Genomic DNA, 25720 nt, shown 5'->3' on the forward strand with positions numbered 1-25720 from the left:
TCATTTCTATCTTCCATAGTGTATGGTGTTCCTGCGTTTATCTTGTTCACATTATGTACAGGAAGAACTTCTTGTTTCCCTGGGTCAAGTAGATAGTATCCTTGCTATCTGGAATGGGAACCTGCAGGTTTTAATGGAACCTTTGATTTGGTCCTATTTTCTACTGAGCTTCATTTCTGCCTTCAGAGGTATCTGAAGCTCTTTAGTCCTGAGCTTTCCGGTGTTCTATGGGGAGAATCTTTTTGCTGATTATATTCATCTATAGCCCCTTCAAAGTTTATTCTACACTGTCACTTATTATTCTTCCCTTTTCTTTTTTTTAAAAATTTTTTGTTTTGGGTTTGTTTTCCAAGGGGAGGGGAGGTAATTAGTTTTGTTTATTTACTTATTTATTTAATGGAGGTACTGGGGATTGAACCCAGGACCTTGTGCATGCTAGGCGCGCACTCTTAGCACTGAGCTCTGCCCTCCGCCTGTTCTTCCCTTTTCTATCATCCAAAATTTCTTGCTGTTTGTCATCTTTTCTTCCATTATCTCTTTTACGACTTTTTTTTTCTTTAGTATATTTGTAGTACAGTTTAGAACAGAGAAGAAATAAATGTGTAAAATCAAATTGGGCTTAACTGAAAGTGATGTTTTTTATTTAAAAAATAGCACTTTCTCCCCCCTTGCATTGTGGGTTTGGATATAGAGAGAAATGCTGTATTGAGAATTCAAATACTTAGACTTCTCAGAATTGAATATACAATAAAATGTATAATTTAAGTAATATATAATTATTTTAAAGGTAAATGTGTATCTTCACTTAGACTCTCAGCTCTCCTTTTTTGGGTCTGTAAAGATCTAGATCCACTTTACCTCTTAATTTGTTTGTGTATCATTTTTGTCTTTAAAGATTAGTTTCCTAGTCAGTTGTTAAGCAGTTTAATGTCCATTTCTTGACAGTGCATTTCTGGAGTAAATTTGACTGCCTTTTGGCTTTTGTAATCCAAAATCTGACTTGAAGGTCATTTTTCAGGGGAAGTTCAGATTCCATTTTCACTGAAGAAAGGTAGTCAAATATATGATCCTTCACTTTGAACTTGGTTTTTCCTAAATGTAAAGGAAGAAGCTGTTCATCAGAAAATCTTTGTTGTGTAATATGTTAATTTTTCTCCTTGTAGAATTGATACTATAGAATTTTAAAACTAGAGGAGGACTTAGAGATAAAACCTTTTCATTTTGCAACTGAGAACACAGTCCTGATGTATCATTTATATATTTCTGTGTAACAGAGTACTCTAAAAATAGTGCCTAAAACAACAAACATTTATTGTCCTCAGAGATACATTTATTATCTCAATTATAAACATGTATTATTTATCATTGTATAGATAAAAACTTGGGAATGGTTTAGCTGGTTGGTTCTGGCTTGGAGTTCTCATAAGATTGTAGTCAAGATTTGGCCAAGTTATGGTCATCTTTAGATGACCATTTGTGGGGCTGGAGAATCTGCTTCCAAGCTGACTCACTGCCATGGTTGGCAAGTTGGTGCTGGATGGTAGTGGGAGGCCTTAGTTTTTTCTCATGTGGACCTTACCATGGCCTTCTTGAGTGTCTTACAAGACTGATAGCCTCTGCCAGATAGCTGACTTCCCCCGATAGCTGGCTTCTTCCAGAGCAAGTGATCCAAAAGAGAGCAAGGTAGAAGTGGTAATGTCTTTTACGACCTAGTCTCTTAGGTCACACACTGGCATTTCTTCCACATTCCATTCATTAGAAGCTAGTCATTAAGTCTGATCCACATTCAAGAGGAGGAAAGTTGGGCCTCAGCATTTAAAGGGAAGAGTATTAAAGAATTTGTGGCCATGCTTCAAATCTGCCACACTTGGGGAAATGAGATTATTCTTTTATGGTTATACAGGAAGTTGGTAATCTATTTGGTACAGTGTAGATGTACCTTTTTTGATAATATATAATTAGGTGCAGATTGTAATTAGTAATCACTTAACTGTTATCTGTCATTGGATACATTATAACCTGGTACTTGTGTATCATTTACTTACTGATCCACCAGACTCTTGATAACTCACAGTATGCCAGGCATTATGCTACTAATTGAGCATGTCTAAAGAGAACTAAGTTTGTGTGTAATAATTATTGACTCTTACTGTTTTCATTTATTTTTATTTTTTACTGGAGCTGAAGTTAAAGAATTATGTGTGTTGTTCCTAAACACTTTTGATCTGCCAAGTAGGGTAGCTTCCAAGTAGCCTTTAAGCAAATTACTAATTTTTAAATGTAGCTTTTTTACTAGTTAACCACAAAATCCCTTATGTAAAATAACCAATTAGGTTTACTAATAAGGTATTTTATTAAAGCCAGTTTCCTGATATTTATTAAATATGTATTGAATACTTAGTACTTAGAGAAGCAAAGATAAAGCCACATTTCCTTTTTGGGGGGAGGGCAATTAGATTTATTTGTTTTATTTATTTTTTTAATAGAGGTACTGGGGATTGAACCCAGGACATTGTGCATGCTAAACATGCACTCTACCACTGAGCTGTACCCTCCCCCGATACAGCCACAGTTCCTGTCTTGAAGGATCGATAGATACATAAAGCTGAAGATAATAGCTGTCAACCTAACATGGTGACTGTTTACAAGTGATAGTTTTTGGTGTGATGCTATATTTATAAGTTACTATGGTGCTATACCATCAGGAAGGAGGAAATAAAAATCATTTGAAGAAAAGTATTTTAGTATTTACTTACTTGGTTTTTTTAATGTTGCTCATTAGAAAGATGTATTTATTTCCTCTCTTGGAAGCATTGATTTATTGAAAAATTTTTTCTCTTATAGGCAATGTCTATGCTGCTTCAAAGAATATAAACATTTGGAGATTTTTAACCAAGTAGTGTGTGCACTTATTAACTTAGTGATTGCCCAAGTTCAAGTGCTCCGGGACCAGCTATGTAAACATTGTACTACTATTAACATAGAGTCCACGTGGCAAGATGAGAGTAATCAAGCAGAAGAACCACTGAATATAGAAAAAGAGTGTAATGAAGGAAGTACAGAGAGACAAAAAATAGAAAAAAAATCAAGCTCTACAAGAATTTGTAATCTGACTGAGGAGGAATCTTCGAAGAGCTCTGATCCTTTTAGTTTATGGAGTACAGATGAGAAGGAAAAACTCTTACTGTGTGTGGCAAAAGTTTTTCAAATTCAGTTTCCCTTATATACTGCTTACAAGCATAATACTCATCCTACAATAGAGGTATGTAAAAATAAGCATTGTGAATTTTAAGTATACTAAGTCATGGTTATGTTCGTATTATCTCACTTCTGAATAAATATGAAGACAGTCATTATTGATAGAAAAATTGTAAAAATCACTATTGTTATGAAAATTATTCCAGATTTTTTCAGACCATTTCTTTAGCAACTTGTGTTGAACATTTGCTCAGCATAGGTCTATTAAGGAAAAATTTATAAACTGAACTCATAAAAGTTAAAGTCATTGATAGAAACATTTTGCTGACATAGATCTATGCTCTACTTTAACTATTTGAAAAAGTAATAACTGAGGAAAAAGAAGCACACAGAATTTTGTATTTCATTCTTAGAAACATAGGTTAACAGAATTTGGAATTGCCTTTGTAAAGAAAAAAACGGTTAACAAATTACGTTTAACTACTAGTTTTAAATAAAAATATTTTCTTTTGTAAGTCAAGATACTTGACCCATTCCACTAGTGATATTTTCACAAGTCTTCCCAAGAGATTAGTAACTTACCTTAGGTTTATTTAGATAATGGCATTTCTTTCTACACATAGCAGGAATTCAGATAGTTACATGACAATGTATTAATGGCTTAAAACAACTGTGATTTATTATTTCTCATTATTCTTTGGGTTGGCTTTGCAATTCCTTTGATGGTTTTGTGTGGCCTCACTTACGCAGTCGCATTTATTTTGAAAGTCCAAGATGGTGTCACTCACACGTTTGATGGTAGTTGGTGCTAGCTGTTGTTTAGGGCTCCTTGGATTTTTCTCCACGTGGTCTCTCATTCTCCACTACCTTACATGGTAATCCAAACATTGATCCAGGAAGGCAAAAGTGGAAGCTATAAGGCCTCTTACAAGGTCCAGTCTCTGAAACCACACAGTATCAATTTTTGCCACATCCTGTTGGTTGAAGCAATTCAAAAAGGCAGCTCAGATCAAAGGGGTATGAAGTAGACTTCATCTCTGGATTGGAGGAGAGGTAAAGTTTCATTTTAAACTTTAAAGTACATTCTCTTTTTATGCATGGAGGAATGGAGAGAGTTGCAGCTATTAACAAATCTACCACATGCTTTTTTTTTTTTTTAAAGACTGCCTATTTTCTCTAGCTTATTTGTTCTGTAACCTTCATACTGACTTCTCTAAGTTTCTTCATCTAGAAAAAAAAATAGCCCTTTACTGAAAATATTCTCACATTAAATTGAGACTATTTAAAAACATAGCCCAGGAGGTGGGTATTTTCCCCATGAGAATTCTCCATAATTTAAATCAGTTTGTACTCTTATATTCTAGAATTTAGTCTGTTACCTTCCCATTTAGTAACCTTTTAATGGATCTCTTATTTAGCATCAGATACCTATTAATCTTTCTTTAAAATGTCATCTCGGAATCCTTTTTCAACAGAAAGGGGATCCATTCATGCAAAGCTGCAAAATTTAATCTTAAGAACATCACATGAACAGTGTTTTTAGTGCCTTAAATTGATAATTGAAAGATGCTAAAAATAGTTTATTTAGGGACCTAGATATATGAAATCCATGGAGAGTTTCTTAGAAGTATTTTTTTCTCCAGTTAAAAATCTCTATAGATAGTTACAGAAATACTAAATCTGCCATTTGTTCTTAAAATCAATTTCCTTAGTAGTTTTTTTAAAATGATTTTCAGAAATGGTAATCTCCAAATGTAGGAATAGTCACACTCCCTTGTAGTTTTTCTTGTGGAATAAAATGCCCCATTATCACTATTCTTGACAATCAGTCCACGTGACTACTTGGTTGAAAGCAATGGCTTCGGAGGTCTTCAGGTAAAATTCTAGTAAAAACCACCTTTAGATATAATGAAGGAGGAATCTCCTTATACAAAATTTTAATCTCCTTATGCAGAATTAATGTATGCTTCTCTAATACTCTGTTCATGATAGTTTCCCAAATTTCTCTTATCTCAGTAATGATCTGTTACAAATACTCTAAAATTTCTAGTTTGTATCCTGGTGACCATGTTATTAAATATATTAAGGGCCAGCTGTTTCAAAGGTTCACACATCAAAACCTTGGTGTAGTGTACATATATATTATAAAACTGTGTGTCTATCTATACATACACAGATATCTTAAGGAAACTAATATTTATTATGCAGTGCAGTAGAATCTTACTGTAGACATTTTTATTCCTTCCTTTTTATAGGAAGGTAATCCATCCAGTCTTCTCATACTGCTATATGCATCTTTTCCTGATAAGGCCTTTTATTTTTGTTTTTGCTTTTTTTTAAGATGTACGAATTGGCCAAGACATGGAGAAGTTCAGTAATCTTGTGTTAGAGTTTTGATAGCTTGACTTTAGGTATTTAGTCAGTATCCTTACTTTATATAAGAGGAAACTGATCTACAGAGGTTAAAAGTTTTGGTCACATTTGCACAGCATATTGCTGAGAGAGTTGTAGAATTCAGCTCTTATTCTATTACGCTGCTTCTCAGTTATTTCAGACTATTTCAGACTATCACTAACTATTTATCCATTGCCAGTAGCGAATAAGATGGGAACTTGGAGCCCTTCCTTCTCCCCCTCGCTTCTTCTCTCCCTCTGTCTTTCCCTCCTATCGAAGTTGATAGTATTTTTAAAGATATAGTAATTGAAAATACGTAATACTAATTCAGGTTAAAAGTTTTTGGGTGGACCATTGGTATTGTTTTCTTAATCTTGAATAATATAGGTAATTCTATCAAATAAGGTAATGCCCTAGTGTAAATTATTTTTCCTAGAGTGAAATGAATATAAAAATTGTAGAAAGAAGAAAAACCATTGCTCTTTTGTTAAATGTATGTATAATATAATCAGGCAGATGAAATACGTACATTGTTATTTAATTGTCCAAATTTGCTGATTTTTTTCATGCCACTTTCCACTGACTTTTTAATTCGCTCTTTTTAAATTAAAAAATAAAATATTTTTAGTTTACCCCTTTAAAGTATACAATTTAGTTAGTTTTAGTATATCCCCAAAGTTGTGCAGCTGTCACTGCTATCTAATTCCAACATCAATGACTACTTTTTAAGCAATAATTTTATTCCTCATCCTCATCAGTTCTTCACAGTTGGATCATGGAGTAACATTTGCTTAATAGATATAGAATTACTTTCTCGTTACTCATTTATTTCTTTTTGTTTTCTCTTAAAGTAATACGTGAATTCCTCTGTTTAATCCTAGAAATAGAATGACATTATATTTAATAAATGTGAAGATTTCGGGAAAAAACGAAAACTTTAAAAATTCTTGATAGGTTTCTTAAAATCTTTTCAAGGATCATCATAATGAGAGCTTTTGGGGAAAAAAAAGATGTTGATTCAGCTTTTAGCAAGAATTCCTAGTGTTGGTCTTAGTATTATTTGTTACCTACAGATTTATGTTAACTGTTTATATATGACTTCAAGTGAGATTAAAATAACTCCTTAGGATAGTTGATTCATGTATGTAGGGTAGAAATAATGAAATCATAAAACAGATCTTCTGAGTAGCCAAAATAGATGTAACCACATCCATGAGTAACATTTTGCACATCAGAGTAGAATCCTGTTAGAGGATTTTCTGGCTGTGTCTATGTTAGGCAGTAGGTATCTTTTCTTTTTCTTAATACCAATACAAAATGTCTTACTCATTCTTTAACCAAAACAGAGGGAAAAAATACCACAGGTCCTCACAACACCAGAAAAGTGCAGGCATTAGAAGGTATTGACTGGCACCCACTTGTTATTTGAGAACCTGCATCTCTGGTGTGAGGCCTCTCTCCACAGAAACCAGCAGGGAAGATGCAGGTGCTCGGTATACCAGTGGGCTCTCAGTGCCCTAAGCCTTTCTCAGCTTCCGTGGGCCAAATGCAAAGTGCCCCTGGAAGTGTTGGCGCTAAAAATCTTGACTTCAGTTAGTATTCCAGCCTGGTCCATGAATCTGTGTTTAGTAATAATATATCACAGGAGTTTTTATATTCTGGACTTTTTGGAGACAAAAAGTTTGTTAAGAATAATTTAAAGCTTTAACTGTGGCCCTGGTAGTAGAGACTTAGGAATACATTTAAGGAGATGTAGTACACTTACTTTGACAAATGTTTTGACCTCTCTTAGGACAGTTTTTGATTATTTTAAAATGTTCTGAGAGTTTTATGCATGCTCTCAATCAGTTGTTATCAAACTTTATTTTAGCAGTAGAACTTAAATATTCTATACAGAGAACAGTAAAGAATGAATGTGGCAGCTTTTTTCAAGTTTTCTGATCATGAAAGTAACACTTTCAGTGTGACTGAAAAACAGATTATACAAAATACGGAGTTAAAAAAGCCTTGAATCTCTCTTTCCCCGTCCTCTGATCAAAAAGTTTGTTATGGAATACTTTATATATTTTCAGACATTAAAAAATTAGGAAATCAGATCATGTTCATAAATTCTATTTTTAACAAATATAATACAACATACTATCTTTCCATGCCTGTGCATGTGGATCCATCTTATTTTTAATAGCTTTTTAAAGGTACTTTATATACCATAAAAATTATTTGCTTGAAGTATATATTATTTTTCATAAATGTACTGTCGTGCTACCATTAGCACATTTTAATTTTAGAACATTTTCATTATTCCTGAAAGATGATCCCTCATGCCATTTCACCTTATTATTTTTGAAGACTGCACAAGACTCTGGATGGTTATGCCACCATTTAGCCATTCTATTGATGGATATTAAAGTTGTTTCCAATTTTGAGATGTTACAAATAATTCTAGTGAGCATCATTAGACTTACATTTTTCCAGCACTTTTCCTAGCTGTTTAGGATAAGTAACCAGAAGATGAATTGCTGTGTCAAGGGGAATGTTGATAGATGTTGCCAAATTATCCTCCAACAAGATCATACCAGTTTATACTCACACCAACAATGGATGAGTATGCTTTCAGGCAGTTTAAATCTTATGTATGGGATGTACATGTGAAACTCTTGAATATACCTCTGCGGAATTCCAGAGCACAGTTTCAAAACCACTTAACCAAAGTTAAGATGTATTCAAGAATTACTCCAATTCTTTAAGGAAAGGTTTTTGTTTAAGAAGGCAAAATAATGTATAGCACATAGTATAGAAAGATTTCTTTGGAAAAGAGTTAAAATATACTTTAAAACTAATCATATTAACTTCATTTAGGATTAGGAATCCTACCGTTTATGATGAGAAGTAATTGTAAAATACGAATTTTTGTAGAACCAGTATGAAGAAAATTGTAGTTTTAAAAAATTGTCACGTAGTACTATGATGTAATTGTATTTATTACCTTTTTTTTTTAAATCAGGATATATCAACCCAAGAAAGCAACATATTAGGGGCATTCTGTGATATGAATGTAAGTGTTTTATCTTTTTTTATTCTTTAGGCTTATGAAAAATTTGGTTTTTTGTTCATAAGTCTTTTGAGCTTATTTTTATGTCTGATCAGTGTCTTTCTAGTACTGATAATAAAATGAAAATTTTTAAAATTTCCTTTTTTTTCCTCAGGATGTAGAAGTACCATTGCATTTGCTTCGTTACGTATGTTTGTTTTGTGGGAAAAATGGCCTTTCTCTCATGAAGGATTGCTTTGAATATGGGACTCCTGAAACTTTGCCATTTCTTATAGCACATGCATTTATTACAGTGGTATCTAATGTAAGTATTTTTGTAATTGGTTTTAATCTTGGAAGTAGTCTCATATTTTAATAGTATGAATTTTATGTCCAGAAAAGGCAGGTTTTGAGTGATTTGCATGCACAATACTGTGTTTTTTTTTTAGGGTTGTAATTTGAAAAAAAAATTGAATACAGAAATCTTTTTAAAGAAAGTCTTTATTTTAATTGGAATTTGTATAAATGAGTTTAAGTTAAATAGGTAAATTTAGCCATTTTCCACTTTTGTCTAAGATATAAGATAGTTATGCACAGAAGTCTTATTTTGAGTTTAACTTTACTTGTCTGGGATTTTGTACTGGGAAATTTTTGGCTTTTTAGAGGTTTTAATTATTATGGTTAGTCAAGGGAACTACTACAGTGTGCCTCACTTCCCTGTATATTACAAGTAGAGACTCAACATTTCTTTTAGCCTTTGTAAAAAAGGTAATTCTTTTGTGTGTTGTGAATGTCAGTTACTGTGAAGCACAAAAAGTGTGAAAGCAGAGATAAATAATTTTTACTACCTATATATTAAAATTCAACCTGTAATTGCCTTCTATTTTGGTCATCATTTTTAAAGAATTGGTAAAGTTAGTTTTGCTATACCAAAGCCTTATTTCTTAACTGAATTACCTTAAATAATAATGTGAAATGTTTATAGTATGTATATATAGTAAAAATACAGAGTAAAAAAAGGCTCAACTGTGAATACTTTGTTGCATTGTTTGGAAAGAATACTGGGTTTACTCAAGTTTATTGAGTATCTGGACATCCATGTTTACGTATTGGAAATAAAACATTTGCATCAAGGTCATTTTTAGTTCCCAGGTTCCTTGGTTTCTGACAGGTTGAAAATATACTGCATACAATGGCAGTATAGCATGGTAGGTTAAAGAATGTACGCTTTGGATTCATAGTTGCGTTTGAGTCCTGAATCTGAACCTCAGTTTTTCAGTCTGTAGAATAGGAATGATAAAAATGGTGATCTACCCTTGGAATTAAGCTCTTATTATAGCACCTGATACATAGTAAGCGCTAGTGATTGGTAGCTGTTACTTATTTTAGCTATTAACATTTAACCAGATTCTGTTACTCTGATTGACCTTATTTGTTTGAAAGGAAGTTCTATGCAGTTTGTCTTCTTTTAGGAGAAAAAACAAGATAGAAACTTTTGAGTAAACTTTAAATCTTTGTTTACATTTTAATTTTACACTTTGGTAAATTTAGAGAAGGCATATAACTGAATTTGAAATCCAAAATTCACAAAATGATTTATCAGTAATTTTCCTTAATCAGGAATGTTACCTGAATTAAAATGTATTTCTTTAATTAATGTTATTAATTTTGGTTAAAAGTCTGTTATGGAAGGCTCATTAAAGACTAACATTACTATATCTTGAAAAATAATTCTTTACTAAAATAAGGTTTAGATTCTGTTTGATCTTTCTCTTTAACACTTTTTTATGACTGCTAATTGGTGGACTGTTGTCATTTAGCATAACTATCTTGTAACTCAACTGAGACCATTAAACTAAAGTTAAAATTAATCATGCTGTTTAAATTAATAATGTAATTGTTTAGATACTATAATCTATGTTTATTTTTTTCTGAGACTATAACATACGTACTTTTTAACCAAAGGTTTTATAACTCTATTGAGTAACTCATTTGGCACCTTTTCTTCATAAAAAATATTTTTTGATTTGGCCCTCTTTTATTGTAATTTTTTAAATATAGCTAATACTTTGGTGCAAAAAAGAGCACTTCTTTTAGTGATTAAGGTTTCTGCACACTGTTCGCCCACTCCCACCCTGAGTCTGGAGTTTTTTGTAAAGGATTGGTGACATTTAAAGCATTAGGAGTTTTGGCATAATTTGTGACCTTTGCTAGAGTTTTGATCATCCTGTCTGAAGTTTATATAAATACTTCCTGGTCACTTTAAACAGTTGATAGAGACATCCCTTTGCATTTTGAGAAATGTTAGGGCCTTTAAATTTCAGAATTTTCTAGTCACATACAATTAATCCTAGAACATTTGTGGTTTCTTCTAGTGGGTCATTGTACATTATAAACCCTGGTCGTTTCTATATGTCTCATTTCTTTTCTTGAGAAATAGCAGCTTGTTTAGTCATGTTACTTCAGCTTCAGTAAGGCTGAAGTTCCCTTATTTAGGAATCTGGTTTTTCATGGGCTTTCACAAAGGAACCAAAAATTGATATATTTAAATAATGAAAAAATTTATTGGATTTTTGGACAATTCTTTCCTTGAAAAGCAAAAACTCCATGAATTATAAACCACTCTTATGGTAAGATAGTTGGGGACTTACCTTATTGAGTACATGTTTCTTCCACAATTGATTATAGTAAATGATACCTTCAGAAGAAAACATGTTTATATAATTTCCTGGGAACCAAACCATTTTGTTTGTTTTCTAGGGTGGTTCCCTCACTCTTAATGAGGAAAGGTGACTTTATCAGGTGGGGAGTGTTATATCCTAGAACCTTAGGTTGCAGCATGGGAAAACTCACTTTACCTGAATTATCAATAAAGAAAGAAAACTCTCACTTCATCAGATTAAGGTTCACATCTGATAATAATCTTAAGCTCATGCATTTATTTCAGTCTCAAAAGTTTGCTTTAGCATTGCTAAACTAACACTGACTGTTAGGAGATTGCTCAGTTTTGCACAAACATTACTCCGCTATTATAAGGATCTGTTCTTAGTAGTAATGGCTGTATCCACAGGAAAGAAAAAATAGCAAAAATCTTTATGTAGTTTTCTTGGTTTGTATTGGCTTTTAGTTTTTAGCAAAAGCAGTTAACCAATGTTCAGTACAGGTTAGAGAAATAAAATAGAATGCAGAGTTCTCATAAAAGTTTCTCCACTGAGATGCATGGTGAGTTATCTTTGGTTTTAGCTCATAGTATCCTGCCTCAGCCCTCAACTCTTTGCTTGAGTTAGTCATCTCAGACATAACACCTTTTATTAATTTTAAAATAATTAAAGCCTAAGGATTTTGAGTAAAGAATGGAAGAGTCATGGGATTTATTTAATTAGCATGAATGGAAAAGTACAAGTGAGCCTTAATAAAGAAACCTCATGAATATGTGCTTTAGAAAACAGATATGACAAATTAGTAAGAGGTGTAATCAGAGATGCAAACTTGCAGTAACACATCAGAGAGCATAATAACAATTTCTGAACTCTGTATCCTAAGATTGCTTTTACAAAAATACTAACAAGGACTATTTAATATCCAGTTAGGATGGGAATATGTATTTCCACACCAGACAGGAGAAATTTGTTGACAATTCTATTAAGTTTTCATTTTGTAATTTTGTTAAAACTAGCTTTATGGTGCAGAGCATTGTCTGCATTTCTGCAGTTATGAGGGAGCATAGAACGTTTTTTGATTCCTGAAATTTTTAATATGTACTTAGAAGGGCTACTAGAATTCTCTTATTACCAGGAGAGGGGAAAAAGCAAACTGTAGAAGCTCAAAACTTATAGTGAGGAAAGAAAAAGGACATATTTCTTTTCCATATAGAAAACCACTGGTCCTATCACTGTAGCAAATTCAGTCCTTTCCCCTTTCTGTTTTGTCATAGATCAAATGTCTTTATGTGCATGGTTCTGGGATTTCTAGTATATTCCATTTAGTCTGTTTGATAAGTCTTATGCTATTTGCCTATCATCTTAATTTCTTCAGCTTTATAAGATTCTCAATATCTGGTAAAGTAAGTTCTACCTACGTGTCATTCTTTTTTAAATTTATTAAGGTGTAATTGACATATAACATTAGTTTTTCAGTATTTGTATATATTGCAAAATGATTGAAACAGAAAATCTAATTAACGTCTGACACCTTTCATAGTTAACAAGTTTTTTTTTCCCTTATGGTGAGAACTTTTACTTCGGCAGCATATATACTAAAATTGAAACGACACAGAAAGATTAGCATGGTCCCTGTGCAAGGATGACATGCAGATATGTGAAGTATTTGATATTTTTCTCATCAAAAAAATATTTAGGAATAAACCTGTCCAAGGAGGTGATAGACTTATATGCTAAGAACTATAAAACATTAATGAAGGAAATTAAAGATGATTTAAAGAAATGAAAAGATAACCCATGCTCTTGGATTGGAAGAATTAATATTGTTAAAATGGTCATACTACCCAAAACAATCTACAGATTTAGTGTAATCTCTATCAAATTATTCAGGAGAGTTTTCACAGAACTAGAACAAATAATCCTAAAATTTATATGGAATCACAGAAGACCCAGAATTGCCAAAGCAACCCTAAGGTAAAATAACAAAGCTAGAGGCATAACCCTCCCAGGCTTAATACTATAAAGCTACAGTAATCAAAACAGTGTGGTATTGGCACAAAAACAGACATACAAATCAATGAAACAGAATACAGAGCCCAGAAATAAACCCACACACCTACGGTCAATTAATCCTCAACAAAGGAGGCAAAAACATACAATGGAGAAAAGACAGTCTCTTTAGCAGATGGTATTGGGAAAGCTGGACGGCTGCATGTAAATCTATGAATATAGAATACTTCCTCACACCATTCACAAGAATGAACTCAGAATGGCTTGAAGACTTAAACATAGGGCAAGACACTACAAACCTCCGAGAAGAAAACATAGACAAAACATTCTCTGACATGAATCTTAGTAGTGTTTTTTTAGGGCATTCTACCCAGGCAATACAAGTAAAACCAAAAATAGACAAATTGGACCTAATTAAATTTACAAGCTTTTGCGTAGTAAGGAAAATGATAAACAAAAAGACAACCCATGGAATGGGAGAAAATATTTTAAACGATGTGACTGACAAGGGCTTCCAGAATATACAAACAGCTCATACAAGTTAATAGCAAAAAAAAAATCAGCCTAATCCAAAAATGGGCAGAGGATGTAAACAAGTAATTCTCCAATGAAGACATACAAATGGCCAATAAGCACATGAAAAAAATGCTCAGTATCGCTAATTATCAGAGAAATGCAAATCAAAACTACAATGAGGTATCACCTCACACCAGTCAGAATGACCATCATTAAAAAGTCCACAAATAATAAACGTTGGAGAGGGTGAGAAGAAAACCCTCCTACACTGTTGGTGGGATGTAGTTTGGTGCAGCCATTATGGAAAACAGTATGGAGATTCCTCAAAAGACTAAAAATAGACTTACCATATGATCCAGCAATCCCACTCCTGGGCATATATCTGGAGGGAACTCTAATTCGAAAAGATACATGAACCCCATTGTTCATACCAGGATTATTTACAATAGCCAAGACATGGAAACAACCTAAATGTCTATTGACAGATAACCAGATAAGGAAATTGTGTGTGTGCACGCGTGTGTGTATGTGTAAATAATGGAATACTACTCAGCCATAAAAAGAATAAAATAATGCTGTTTGCATCAACATGGATGGATCTGGAGATTCTCATTCTTAGTGAAGTAAGCTAGAAAGACAAAGAAAAATACCATATGTTATCACTTATATGTGGATCTAAAAAAGATACAAATGAGCTTATTTACAAAATAGAGACTCACAGACATAGAAAACAAACTCATGATTGGGGGGATGGAGGTGGGAAGGGATAAATTGGGAATTCTAGACAGATGCTAATTAGTATATATAAAATAGATAAACAGGTTTGTACTGTGTAGCACAGGGAACTATATTTAATACCTTGTAGTAACCTATAATGAAGAATATGAAAAGGAATACATATGTGTATGTATGACTGAAACATGCTGTACACCAGAAATTGACACCACATTGTAAACTGATTATACTTCAATTAAAAAAAAAAACTAAGATGGTTCATTAAAAAACATTTAGTTTTACAGTATTTGGGTTGCTATAATACAAAGAGGTGTAGAGTAACATTAAAATGATATTACTTGGATAGATGATTTTCCCTTTTCAGTGAGAAGCTAGTAGTTATTCTTCAGATTGAATTTTGTGTATATGTATTAGAAATGTATATAGTTTAAATTACTTAGCTGATAGATGTGTGGTTGTACTTCTTAGTTTATCCTTTTCAAAATAGATGAAATACATTTAGTTGTAGAGGCAGCAAAATACAAAATGTTCTTATTTTTAATTAAAGATGTATATTTTATGTATTCATTATACATTAATGTCATTTTTTGTGTTTCGTTATAGATTAGAATATGGCTACATATCCCTGCTGTCATGCAGCACATTATCCCTTTTAGGACCTATGTTATCAGGTAATTTTATAAAATCTTTTCCCTGGTTATCAATGTAATAATGTTAAAACAATTCATAGCATAGTACAGAATTTTATTGTTTGGAAGTCCCTTGTATTCACATCCTCCAGAGAAAATTTTAATTGATAATTTGATGCATAGTATTTTATGCACATATGTAGGTTTATATTTAATGTTTACTTTCAAGCAATTTATGTTGGAAGTTTTTTTACAGGAGTATATAAAAAATTAAAAAGTGGTTACATCATATTTCACTGTATTTATTCACTCAACAAATATATACTCAGTATTCTGTTGTAGGTACTGAGGATATAGCAGAGAAGAAAAAATTCTTTTGTGCAGTCTGTGTACAAAATATGTAAATCATACAGTTAATTATAAAGTGATGAGTATTACGAGAGAAATAGCAACAAGGGTGGGTTGACAGTTCTAGAGGGTGGGTCACAATTATGAGTCTGGGTATAGAGAAGGTCTTGTTGATGAGGTGACATTTGAGTTTTTTAAGTCCCAACCTAAGAAGAAAACCTAAGAAGAGGATAGAGAAAGAACTGCATTGATTAGACTTAGGGTGTAAACTGTGAGAGTTCTCAGATTGTATTTCTTGATAATATTTATGAATTCTTTATAATTTTTATATTCATTCATTTGCAAAGATTTGAGTGCCTGCTTTTTTCCTATTACTGTTTGAATTGTTGGAGAAAGTTCAGGAAAAGAGTCAGATAATGATGAACGCTATGCAAGTAAGATAAGGTGATATGGAGTATGAGGCCTTTCTGAAAGGTGACATCTGAAGAACATGAATCACCTAATCAGATGATAAGAAAGTATATTTCAGGTAGAAGGAACATAAAGGCATAGGCTTTGAAGTTGGAAATAATACGACATATTAAAAAACTAGAAGCAGACTGGTGTGGAGCATAGTGTATAAGCAGGTGTGTTTATGATATGAAGTTGCATAAGCCAGGGACAGATTTTTCAGGGCCTTCAAGCTATTGTAAGGAATTTGAATTTAATCTTAGCAGATGAATCATGATCACTTTGGCATTTAAGTGGATCATAAGTTACAGGGGGATTGGAGGAGAAGCTAGGTGACCAATTGAAAGGTTTAAGCAGTAGTCCTGGAAAGAAATGATGGTAAATTGTACACAGATTGTTTATAGTGATTTTGAAAATTGAATGGATATGTGTGAAAATGAAATCAAAAAGATTGGTGATTGTGGAGGTTAAGGAAAAGGGTAACATAGTGGATGACACTTAATCCCCCTCCCCTTGATTTCTCTTTTGTGCTATAGATAACTGAGATTTGAAAGACTGTAAGCATTTATAAAGATTTAATTTTGAGATGCCTTTGGGAAATTTAAGTGGCACTAACAAATTGGGAGTATAAGCCTGTAATTTAGAACAATAACATTAATTTAGGAGTTGTCAGCATAAAAATAGCACTTAAAAGCCATGAGAGTAAAATGAGGTCATCTAGGGATAGAATGTAGAAAGAGAATAGAAATGAGTCTAGGTTGGAGCCCTGTGTCAGTTTGCTTTTGCTGTGTAAGTAAACAACATGTAAAACTAAAACAACAGCCACTTATTAAAATAACAGCCATTTATTATTTCTCACAATTCTCTGGTTGGTTAGTTCTTCTGATCTGGGCTGACTTGGCTGGACCTGCATGCTCTAGGATATATAGCCTCATTCATACGTCCTGTGGTTGTCAGGCTGGTTGGTCTTGGGTAGGGATGGATGCTCGTATACATCTTGTAGTTGGCTAGATGTCGGCTGGGGCATTGGCCATACCTCCTTCATCTAGTATGCTGTCCTGGATCATTTTTTTGGTGGTGGAAGAATTACCAGCAAGAGAGGACAAGCTCAAAGGCTTTTTAAGCTTCTGCTTTTGTCACATCTCCTAATATCCCACTGGCCAAAGGAAGTTCCATGGCAAACCTTAGATTTAAGAGAGTAGAGAAATAAATGACACCTTTGATGGGAAGAATGGCAAAGTCACATTGCAGTGGCTCTTATATAAAGTGATGGGAGGAGTTTTGGGCCTTTTTGCAATCTATTATAAGCCCTGAGGAGCACTAATGTTGAAAGGTTGGGTAGAGGAGTTGTCAACCAAATAGAGTTGAAAGGGCCTGAGAGGAAAACCAGTGGTTTGTGATTTTTGGAAGCTAAAAGAAGAATAATGTTTAAAATGTACACATTCTGAAGAATTTTGGCTGTGTAGGGGAATACATGTACTGTTTATATATAAAGTGGGCTGAAACTTACTAAAACAGAAGCTGTATACATGACAAGTATTAGAGAATAGTAAAGCTTTACTGGAGATGCAAAATCCAATGTTAAATAAATCGGTTCTTACAGTTCCTGGTTCAAGTTGGACTCTCAGCAAAGGACACACTGCCACAGGTCACAATCCTTAAAGCATCATTTAGAAATAGTTTAAATTGGGAATATTAATCCCATGATGCCAAGTTTTACTGTACTAAACATTTTGGAGATATGGAGCAAAGGAATATTATTGAATTATTGAGTGGTCTTCAGAAACATTTTGCAAGTTTTTGCATGTATTTTATTTCTGAATCATTTCAGGTATTTATGCAAGCTCTCTGATCAAGAGTTAAGACAGAGTGCAGCTCGCAACATGGCTGATTTAATGTGGAGCACAGTGAAAGAACCATTGGACACAACGTTATGCTTTGATAAAGAAAGCCTAGATCTTGCATTTAAGTACTTTATGTCACCTACTTTGACTATGAGGTTGGCTGGACTAAGTCAGATCACGGTAAGCTATATTTGCTTTATTTTTGGTAATTTTTTATTTGCTTTCTCAGACTGTCATCATCATTATCATACCTACTATTTATGGAGCCACATATGTTATTGCTAGGCATTGTGCTAAGTATTTTACATGCATTACTTAGTATGGTCCTTACGAATAATTTCTGTATTTTCTCTTTTCTCCTATTTAAATAGGAGGAGACAAAGGCTTAGATTTAGAAGGATATATACCTTAGATCTTTTTGATTTGAGGGTTCAACTCTTTCACTGTTTTTTCTTTCTTAACTATTCAGTTTTTTACATTTAGAAAGCAGTGTTTTCAGAGCGAAAAAAATTAACGACTCTTAAGTAGTTAATTCATTTTCCAGGCAGAAGCCATAGATTATTGAATCAGAGGCCAGATTTGACTAACAGAAATGTTTGATTTGCACAATAGCCAATACTGTTTTAAACAGGGAGAAATATGTATTATTGGTTTCTCTTGGAAGGACAGGGTGAGAAGAAAGATCTGATATCTTTGAGTCTGTATTCTTGCGTGACAACAGTTTGCTGGAGTTAAGTAGTTAGCTGCATTCTTTAGAATGGATATGCTTTCTCTGGTTTACCAAAGTCTGCATTAGATTTACTCCTTTATGTTTGTTGCCTATTTTTGTAGTGTAGTTATTCTGAAGTAGCTAGATTTTACCCATTATTGGACTTTGTAAACGTATAAAACACTTGATGACAATTTCCCAAATCAGATCTTAAATGTGTATGTCTGAGAAACCTTTCTTGAAATTTTATATCTGTAATAATTGACATATTAACTTGCTGCCTTGCATTAGATTTTTTGGATTTTCCCTTGTTCAGTTTTTTCTCTAGCATTCGTAGTGGAGTAAAGCCTAAGTATTACTTGTGGAATGAATTAGTGCTTAAAAATGATAAAGGAAATAGCCAGGCTAACTGGAAGTATATGTATCTGATTATCCATCTTATGCTTTTGATCTAGTTGTTGATCATAGTCTACATATATCAATCATGTTTCTTGGCAGTTGCTAACATACACAGGAGTAATTTTGTAAAAATGTTTAATTTCTTCTAATTATAGAATCAACTTCACACCTTCAATGATGTGTGCAATAATGAATCATTGGTATCAGACACAGAAACGTAAGTAGGAGCATTAATTTATACATAAGTACACTGTTTTAATGTTTATCTGTTTGTGTGGTAATTATAATTGTGACTGTTAAATTTGAAGTGTTTACTAGAAATTCTTTGCCTGGTGGCTTCATTTGTACACTCTTTCGTAAACCTTCAGAATAATATATTGAAGCATTTCTCCTTTTTAAAAGCATATAGTGCTATTTGTCACACAACGCAAAAGGATACTATTTGTACAGGAGAATTTAATAGTAAAGAATATGGTACTGATAGTTTTCAGAAATCACGCTTGATGCAGAAAAAGATTTCATTCGATACATTTTTTTGGGTGGAAAAACCAGCTTAATGATGCTCTTGTAAGAAAAGAAGTAGTTTTTGTAGCTTAGAGCCTTTGAGTACTTAAAATATTTATTTATTCCAATACTTATCCCATTTAGTTGTTCATCCAGTATAGAAATCAGTTTTAAAATCTCAATTTGGTATTAATATTTTCTGCTTAAACAGAGTTATACATTTAAAAATCTTTTAAAATTTATTTTTGGTGGGGGGCAACTAGGTTTATTTATTTTAATGAAGGTACTGGGGATTGAACCCAGGACCTCATGCATGCTAAGCATGTTCTCTGCCACTGAGCTATACCCTCCCCTCTTAGTTACATGGTTTTAAGGTGTTAGAAAATTCATAATTATATGAATGAGTCATATTTTGCTTTACTGGAACTTTTGTGCATTGATCTTAGTTTTGCTCTGTGGAGCTAATCTCAGTTGAACCCAACCCTTCATGAATTTGAATACCAGTTACTATGTCTCTTTACTTTTTCTTCACATATGAAGTCTTTTAGATTTCTCACCAGACAAGTTACTCACTTATGGCAATGTTCTTTGTTTGTGGTCCCCTTAAAATGTGCTGCCCAGAATTGGTAGTAGCTTTGTAAATTCTGGGTTATACTAGGGGTGCTGTTTCACACAGTGAAGACACTATATAGAGTATATCCAGTGTATGTAAAGCTACAGCTCTAAATTTCCCTTTTTACTCCTCAGTGCCTCCCTTCCCACTCCTTTAGACTGCCTCTAAGAGAATCTTAAAATTGTCAAGGAGTAGTGACTTCTCATCCCTGCAAAAAGACAAAAAAAGTTTCTGGAATCATCAGTGCAGGAATCCCACATGTCCAGGCTGAGTCTTTACATTGCTGAGCATAGAAAGTAGGAATTCCATTTTAAAATGTGTAGGGATTTATACATTCTAAAGACATGCTTAAGAGGGAGGAGAGTAAAAGTTTTGAGGAATAGTGGGTAAAGACAGCTGAAGTTGGAAAGAGAAGGGTCTGTACAGTGTGAAAAGATTGGAGCAAATACATAAAGTATGATAAATACTGTTGGAGCCTGTGAATTGGGTCTCTTTTTAAGTAAGTTTTATTAAGGTATAGATTCTATACACAAAAATTCACCTGTTTTTATAATGAATTTTAGTAAATTTATAGAGTTGTACAGCTATCATCAATTCAGTTTCAGAAATTGACATCACTTCAGAAAGGTCTCTTTTGCTCATTTGTAGTCAGTCGACATCCTTACTCCCAATGCCGCTAATCTTCTTTCTCTCTCTAGATTTGCCTATTTTGGGCATTTCCTATAAATGGAGTCATATGATAGTGGTCTTTTTCAATTGTTGCCTTTTACTTATACTGTTTTTCTTGAGGTTCATTCATGTTGTGGTGTGAACTCAGTACTTCATTCCTTTTTATTGCTGAATAGTATCACATTATGCAGCTATGTCACATTTTTTAATCCTTTTACCAGTTGATGGGTATATTCGATTGTTTCCCCTTTTTGGTTAGTATGAATAATGCTGCTTTTAACATTTATGTACAAATCTTTTTGTGGACATATGTTTTCATTTCTCTTGGTAGATAAAGAGGAGTGTGATTACTGGTTTGTATGGTCATTTTATGTTTAACTTTTAAAGAAAATGTCAAAATGTTTTCCAGTGTTCCTGCATCATTTTACATTCTCAGTAGCAATGTATGAGGGTTCCAGTTTCTCCTCAGGATCTCCAGCACTTTTTCTTTTTACTATGGTATTTCATTATGGTTTTAATGTGCATTTGCCTAATTGCTAGTGATGCTGGACATTTTATAAGGTTATTTTCCATTCTGTTTCTTCTTTGGTAAATTATTTGTTAATTTTTTGGCCCAGTTTTTAGTTGGGTTATTCGTCTTGTTCTGTGGACTAGCATATAATCTCTACTGCAGAATGTCTATGTGTGCTTTTGAAGACCTTTTATTTAGCTGTTGTTGAATGGAGTGGTCTATAGATGTCTTTTAGGTGTAATGAGTTTTTACTACTGTCTGTCACCTATATCCTTGTTTATTTTCTGCTTACATGTTCTGTTCCATCATTAAAAGCAGGGTATTGAAGTCTCTAGCTTCAGTTGATCCTCATTTTGTGGAGTCTGTGAATTTGTGCATTTGCTGCAATTTATTTGTAGCCCCCAAATCAATACTTGCGGCACTCTCATAGCCATTGGCAGAAATGCACAGAGCAGTTAAAAATTTGAGCCTCCCAACATGCAGATTCCCAACTGAAGTCAAACAAGGTGATACTCTGTGTTCTTGTTTTAGCACTGGTTCCGAGATGACCAGGGAATGGAAGTAGTAGGAGGCAATACAGTGTAGTGCAAGCTCTTGGTCTGGGCCAGTTGGAGGGATATGAATCCCAGCTCTAGCACCTGTTATTGGAGCAGCCTCAGACAAGTCACCTAAACACTTCCGAACCTTATTTTCTCTTTTGTAAGATAGAGAAACTGGAATCTAAAGTTATTTTTAGATTTTAAGATTCAGGGGTTCAGTATGAGTTAATTCAGTGCAATGGTTTTATGGAATACAGCTGCTATGAATAACAAGAATTGTCCCTTCAATTCTGTGGTGTATATGTATACAGTGGAATACTATTCGGGCATAAAAAATGAATGAAATTGTGCCATTTATGACAACATGGAAGGACCCTGAGGGCATTATGCTAAATGAAATAAGTCAGGGAAATACAAATACCATATGATCTCATTTATATATGAACTTTAAAAACAAACAAAAAAAACTGAACTCATAGATAGAATAGACTGGTGGTTGTCAGAGGCGGGAGGTTGGGGGGAAGGCAGAACAAATGAAGGAGGTCAAAAGATACACATTCCCAGTTATAAAATAAGTCATGAGGATGTAATGTGCAGCATGGTGACTATAGTTAATAATATTTTATTGCATATTTGAAAGTTGCTGAGAGAATAGATCTTAAAAGTCCTCATCACAAAGGAAAAATTTTTAACTGTGTATGGTGATGTACGTTAACTAGACTTACTGTGGTGATCATTTAGCAATATATACAAATATTGAATTATTATGTTGTACACTTGAAACTAATGTAATGTTATGTCAATTGTATGTCAATTATAAAAAAAAGTTTTTATAAAACGAGGATCAAATAAAAGAAAGCAATGTTGAGAGATCACTGTAATATCCAAATGAGAGCCATGTCTCTTTTATCAGAGGAAACAGCGTAGGGGAAAGGATGATGATGATGGTCTAAATGGCATTTTTACTTAAGGGGAAAAGCCTTCCTTGCATTGCCCTGACTGAAGTGGGAACTTCAGAACAAACCTTTGTTTTCTGAAACATCTATCTTTAAAGGAGTTCTGCAAAAGGGTTGTAGAACAGATTGTGTATCTAAAGTTACCATAAAAAATTTGCATTTAATTAAACCCTCTGTCGTCTTCAAAGGCAAGCAGCAAGTCACATTGTTGCAGTGACTTACTCTTTCAAGAACCCACTCTAGGATGCACTTGATGCTAATGACATACTGTTTTTACCCTTTGAAGCAGTAGGTGATGGTAATTTAAAAGAGGTTCAAGGATTTAGTATTAGCTAACTCAGTGCAGTGACTTTATAGAATATAACTTCCCAGAGTAACAAGAATGGGCTGTATTATTTCTTTTTCTCCCTTTGATTTTGTTGGTTTTTGCTTCATGTATTTTAGAACAGTTTGTTAGGTAGGTGCATGTTAATTGTTGTTAGGTTCCTGGTAGTTTCATCCTTTAGTCATTATAAAATATTGTCCCTGTTTGTCTCTTTAAAACTTTTTTTTTTTTTACCTTAAATCTGTTTTGTTTGTCATTAGTATAGCCACTGCAGCTTTATAATGCCTACTGTTTTTAATGGTATATCTTTTTTTATCTTCTTACTTTCAACCTGTTTGTGTTTTGGATCTAAAGTATGTCTTGGAGGCAGCATATGGTTGGATTAAAAAAAAGAATCTAGTCCTACCATCTCTTGATTATTTAATACATTCACTTTTAAATTTTTTATATATAGTTGGGTTTATGTCTGCCTTTTTGCTATTAGTTTTTTATGTTTTCTTTTTAAAAATATTTTTTGTATTTCTCCTTTACTGCCTTATTTTGCAGTATGTAGATATATGGTAGTATAGTTGCCATTTGATATATGTGGGGGATTGGTTCCAGGACACCCTGTGGATGCCAGAATCTGCAGATGCTCAAGTCCCTTACATAAAATGATGTAATGTTTGCATATAAGCTGTACACATCTTCCCATATACCATACCATAAATCATCTTTTGATTATTTATAATACCTTATACAATGTAGGTGTTATGTAAATAGTTGCCAGCATGTGGCAAATTCAAGTTATGCCCTTTGGAACTTTATGGAATTTAAAAAATAAGTATTTTTGATCCTCTGTTGGTTGCATCTGTGAATGCAGAACCCATGGATACAGAGGGCTGACTGTATACCATTTTAATTGCACTGATTTATTTTTTTACATTTAAAAAATTATTTTGTTAGTGATTACTTTGTGGGTTAAAATAGGCATCTTAATTTATTACTGTCTACTTCAAATTGATAACAATTCTAGTAAAATACAGGAACATTGCTATAGTATAGCTCTATGCCTTTGTTTTTGATAAGACTTAATCGCTAATCTATTGTGTTTCCTTTGTATGCTCTTACTTCTTTTTTCCTCACTGTTTTTAAGGTTTTTCTGTCATTCTTTGGCTTTTAGCAGTTTGACTATGTGTCTGGGTGTGTATATTCTTGTGTTTATCCTAGTTAGAGTTTGTTGTGATTCTTGAATGTGTAGATGAACATTTTTCATTAAATTTGGTATGTTTGGCTATTGTTTCTTCAAATTTTTTTCCTGCTCCAATTCCTCCTGGGAGTCCCAGTATATGTATATTTCTAGAGTCCTGAATGGTTATTATTGTCAGTGTTGTCCGATTTTATGCTTGGTCAGTTACAGTTACAGTTCTCAGCTATTATGAAAGTCCCTGGGTCTCCTTTTAATGTCCTTTAAGAGACTGAAAGAATGGGGTTTATTGGTTAGCATTATTTTTAGTTGTTGAATTGTCATAAAATACTAGCAAATCAAATCCAACAATGTGTAAAAAGAGTTATACCCCATAACCAAGTGAGATATATCTCAGGACTGCAAGGCTGGTTCAGCATTTCAAAATCAACTAATGTAATCCATCATATCAACAGGCTGAAGAATAGTAACATGATCATATGAATAGATGCAGAAAAATTGACAAAATCAAATTCTCAGTAAACTAGGCATAGAAGGGAACTTCCTTGAGAACATCTACAAAAACCCTACGGCTAACATCATACTTACAGATGTAAAGTTCAGAGGTTTTCTGCTAAGATCAGGAACAAGGAAAGGGTGTCCCCTCTCAACACTGATTTTCATCATTTTATTGGAAATCCTTCCTAATGTGGTAAGACAAGAAAAGGAAATAAAAGGTGTATCGATTGGGAGGAAGGAAGTAGAACTGCCTTTGATCGCAGGTCATGATGATCTATGTAGAAAATCTGAAAGAACTGACAAACTTGTTAAACTAATGGGTATTTATAGCAGGATTGTAGGATACAAAGTTAATAATCAAAAGTCAATCATTTTCCTGTGGAACAAGTGGAAATTGGAAATTTAAGATACAACACCATTTACACATTAGCGCCACAAAAAATGAAATACTCAGGTAAGTCTAACAAAATATGAAGAAGATTTATCAGGAAAATTTCAAAACTGATGAAAGATAGCAAACAAGAACTAAATAAATGGATAGAGATTCCATGTCAGTGGGTAGGAGGACTTAAAATTGTAAAGATTGTCAGTTCTTTCTAACTTGATCTATAGATTTAGTGCATCTCAGTTAAAATCCTGGTAAGTTATTTTCTGGATATCAAGAAACTAATTATAACATTTTCTTATATAGAGAGCAAAAGACCCAGAATAATCAGCACAATATTGAAAGGAAAAAACAAAGTTGGTAGATTGATATTACCCATCTTCAAGACTACCATGAATTTCTAGTAATCAAGACAGTATGGTATTGGTGAAAGTATAGACAAATAGATCAATTGAACAGAATAGAGTGCTCAGAAATAGGCCCACATGAATATAATCAACTGATCTTTGACAGAGGAGTAAAGGCAGTACAGTATAGCAAAGATAGGCTTTTCAACAAATGGCACTGAAACAGTTGGACAACCAAATGCAAAACTATATCATCTAGACACA

General features: G+C 33.3%; 1 protein-coding gene and 1 non-coding gene across 3 annotated transcripts in view; both read left to right on the forward strand.

Annotated features, from left to right (window-relative positions):
* The window catches only part of USP34 (ubiquitin specific peptidase 34), a 203801-nt gene that overhangs the window by 38262 nt on the left and 139819 nt on the right, over nt 1-25720 (forward strand). For both annotated transcript variants that reach the window (XM_072937675.1, XM_072937674.1), the window contains 6 exons: nt 2845-3262; nt 8597-8647; nt 8799-8948; nt 15148-15215; nt 17803-17995; nt 19079-19140. In XM_072937675.1, coding sequence (XP_072793776.1) covers nt 2845-3262; nt 8597-8647; nt 8799-8948; nt 15148-15215; nt 17803-17995; nt 19079-19140 — 942 coding nt within the window. The remainder of the gene's footprint in view (nt 1-2844; nt 3263-8596; nt 8648-8798; nt 8949-15147; nt 15216-17802; nt 17996-19078; nt 19141-25720) is intronic.
* Nucleotides 12859-12960, forward strand: LOC116279441 (U6 spliceosomal RNA). The gene has a single exon (XR_004188805.2). It is a non-coding gene; the product is annotated as a U6 spliceosomal RNA (small nuclear RNA).

Source organism: Vicugna pacos, chromosome 15 (assembly GCF_048564905.1).
Source record: "Vicugna pacos chromosome 15, VicPac4, whole genome shotgun sequence".
Taxonomy (NCBI): Eukaryota; Metazoa; Chordata; class Mammalia; order Artiodactyla; family Camelidae; genus Vicugna; species Vicugna pacos.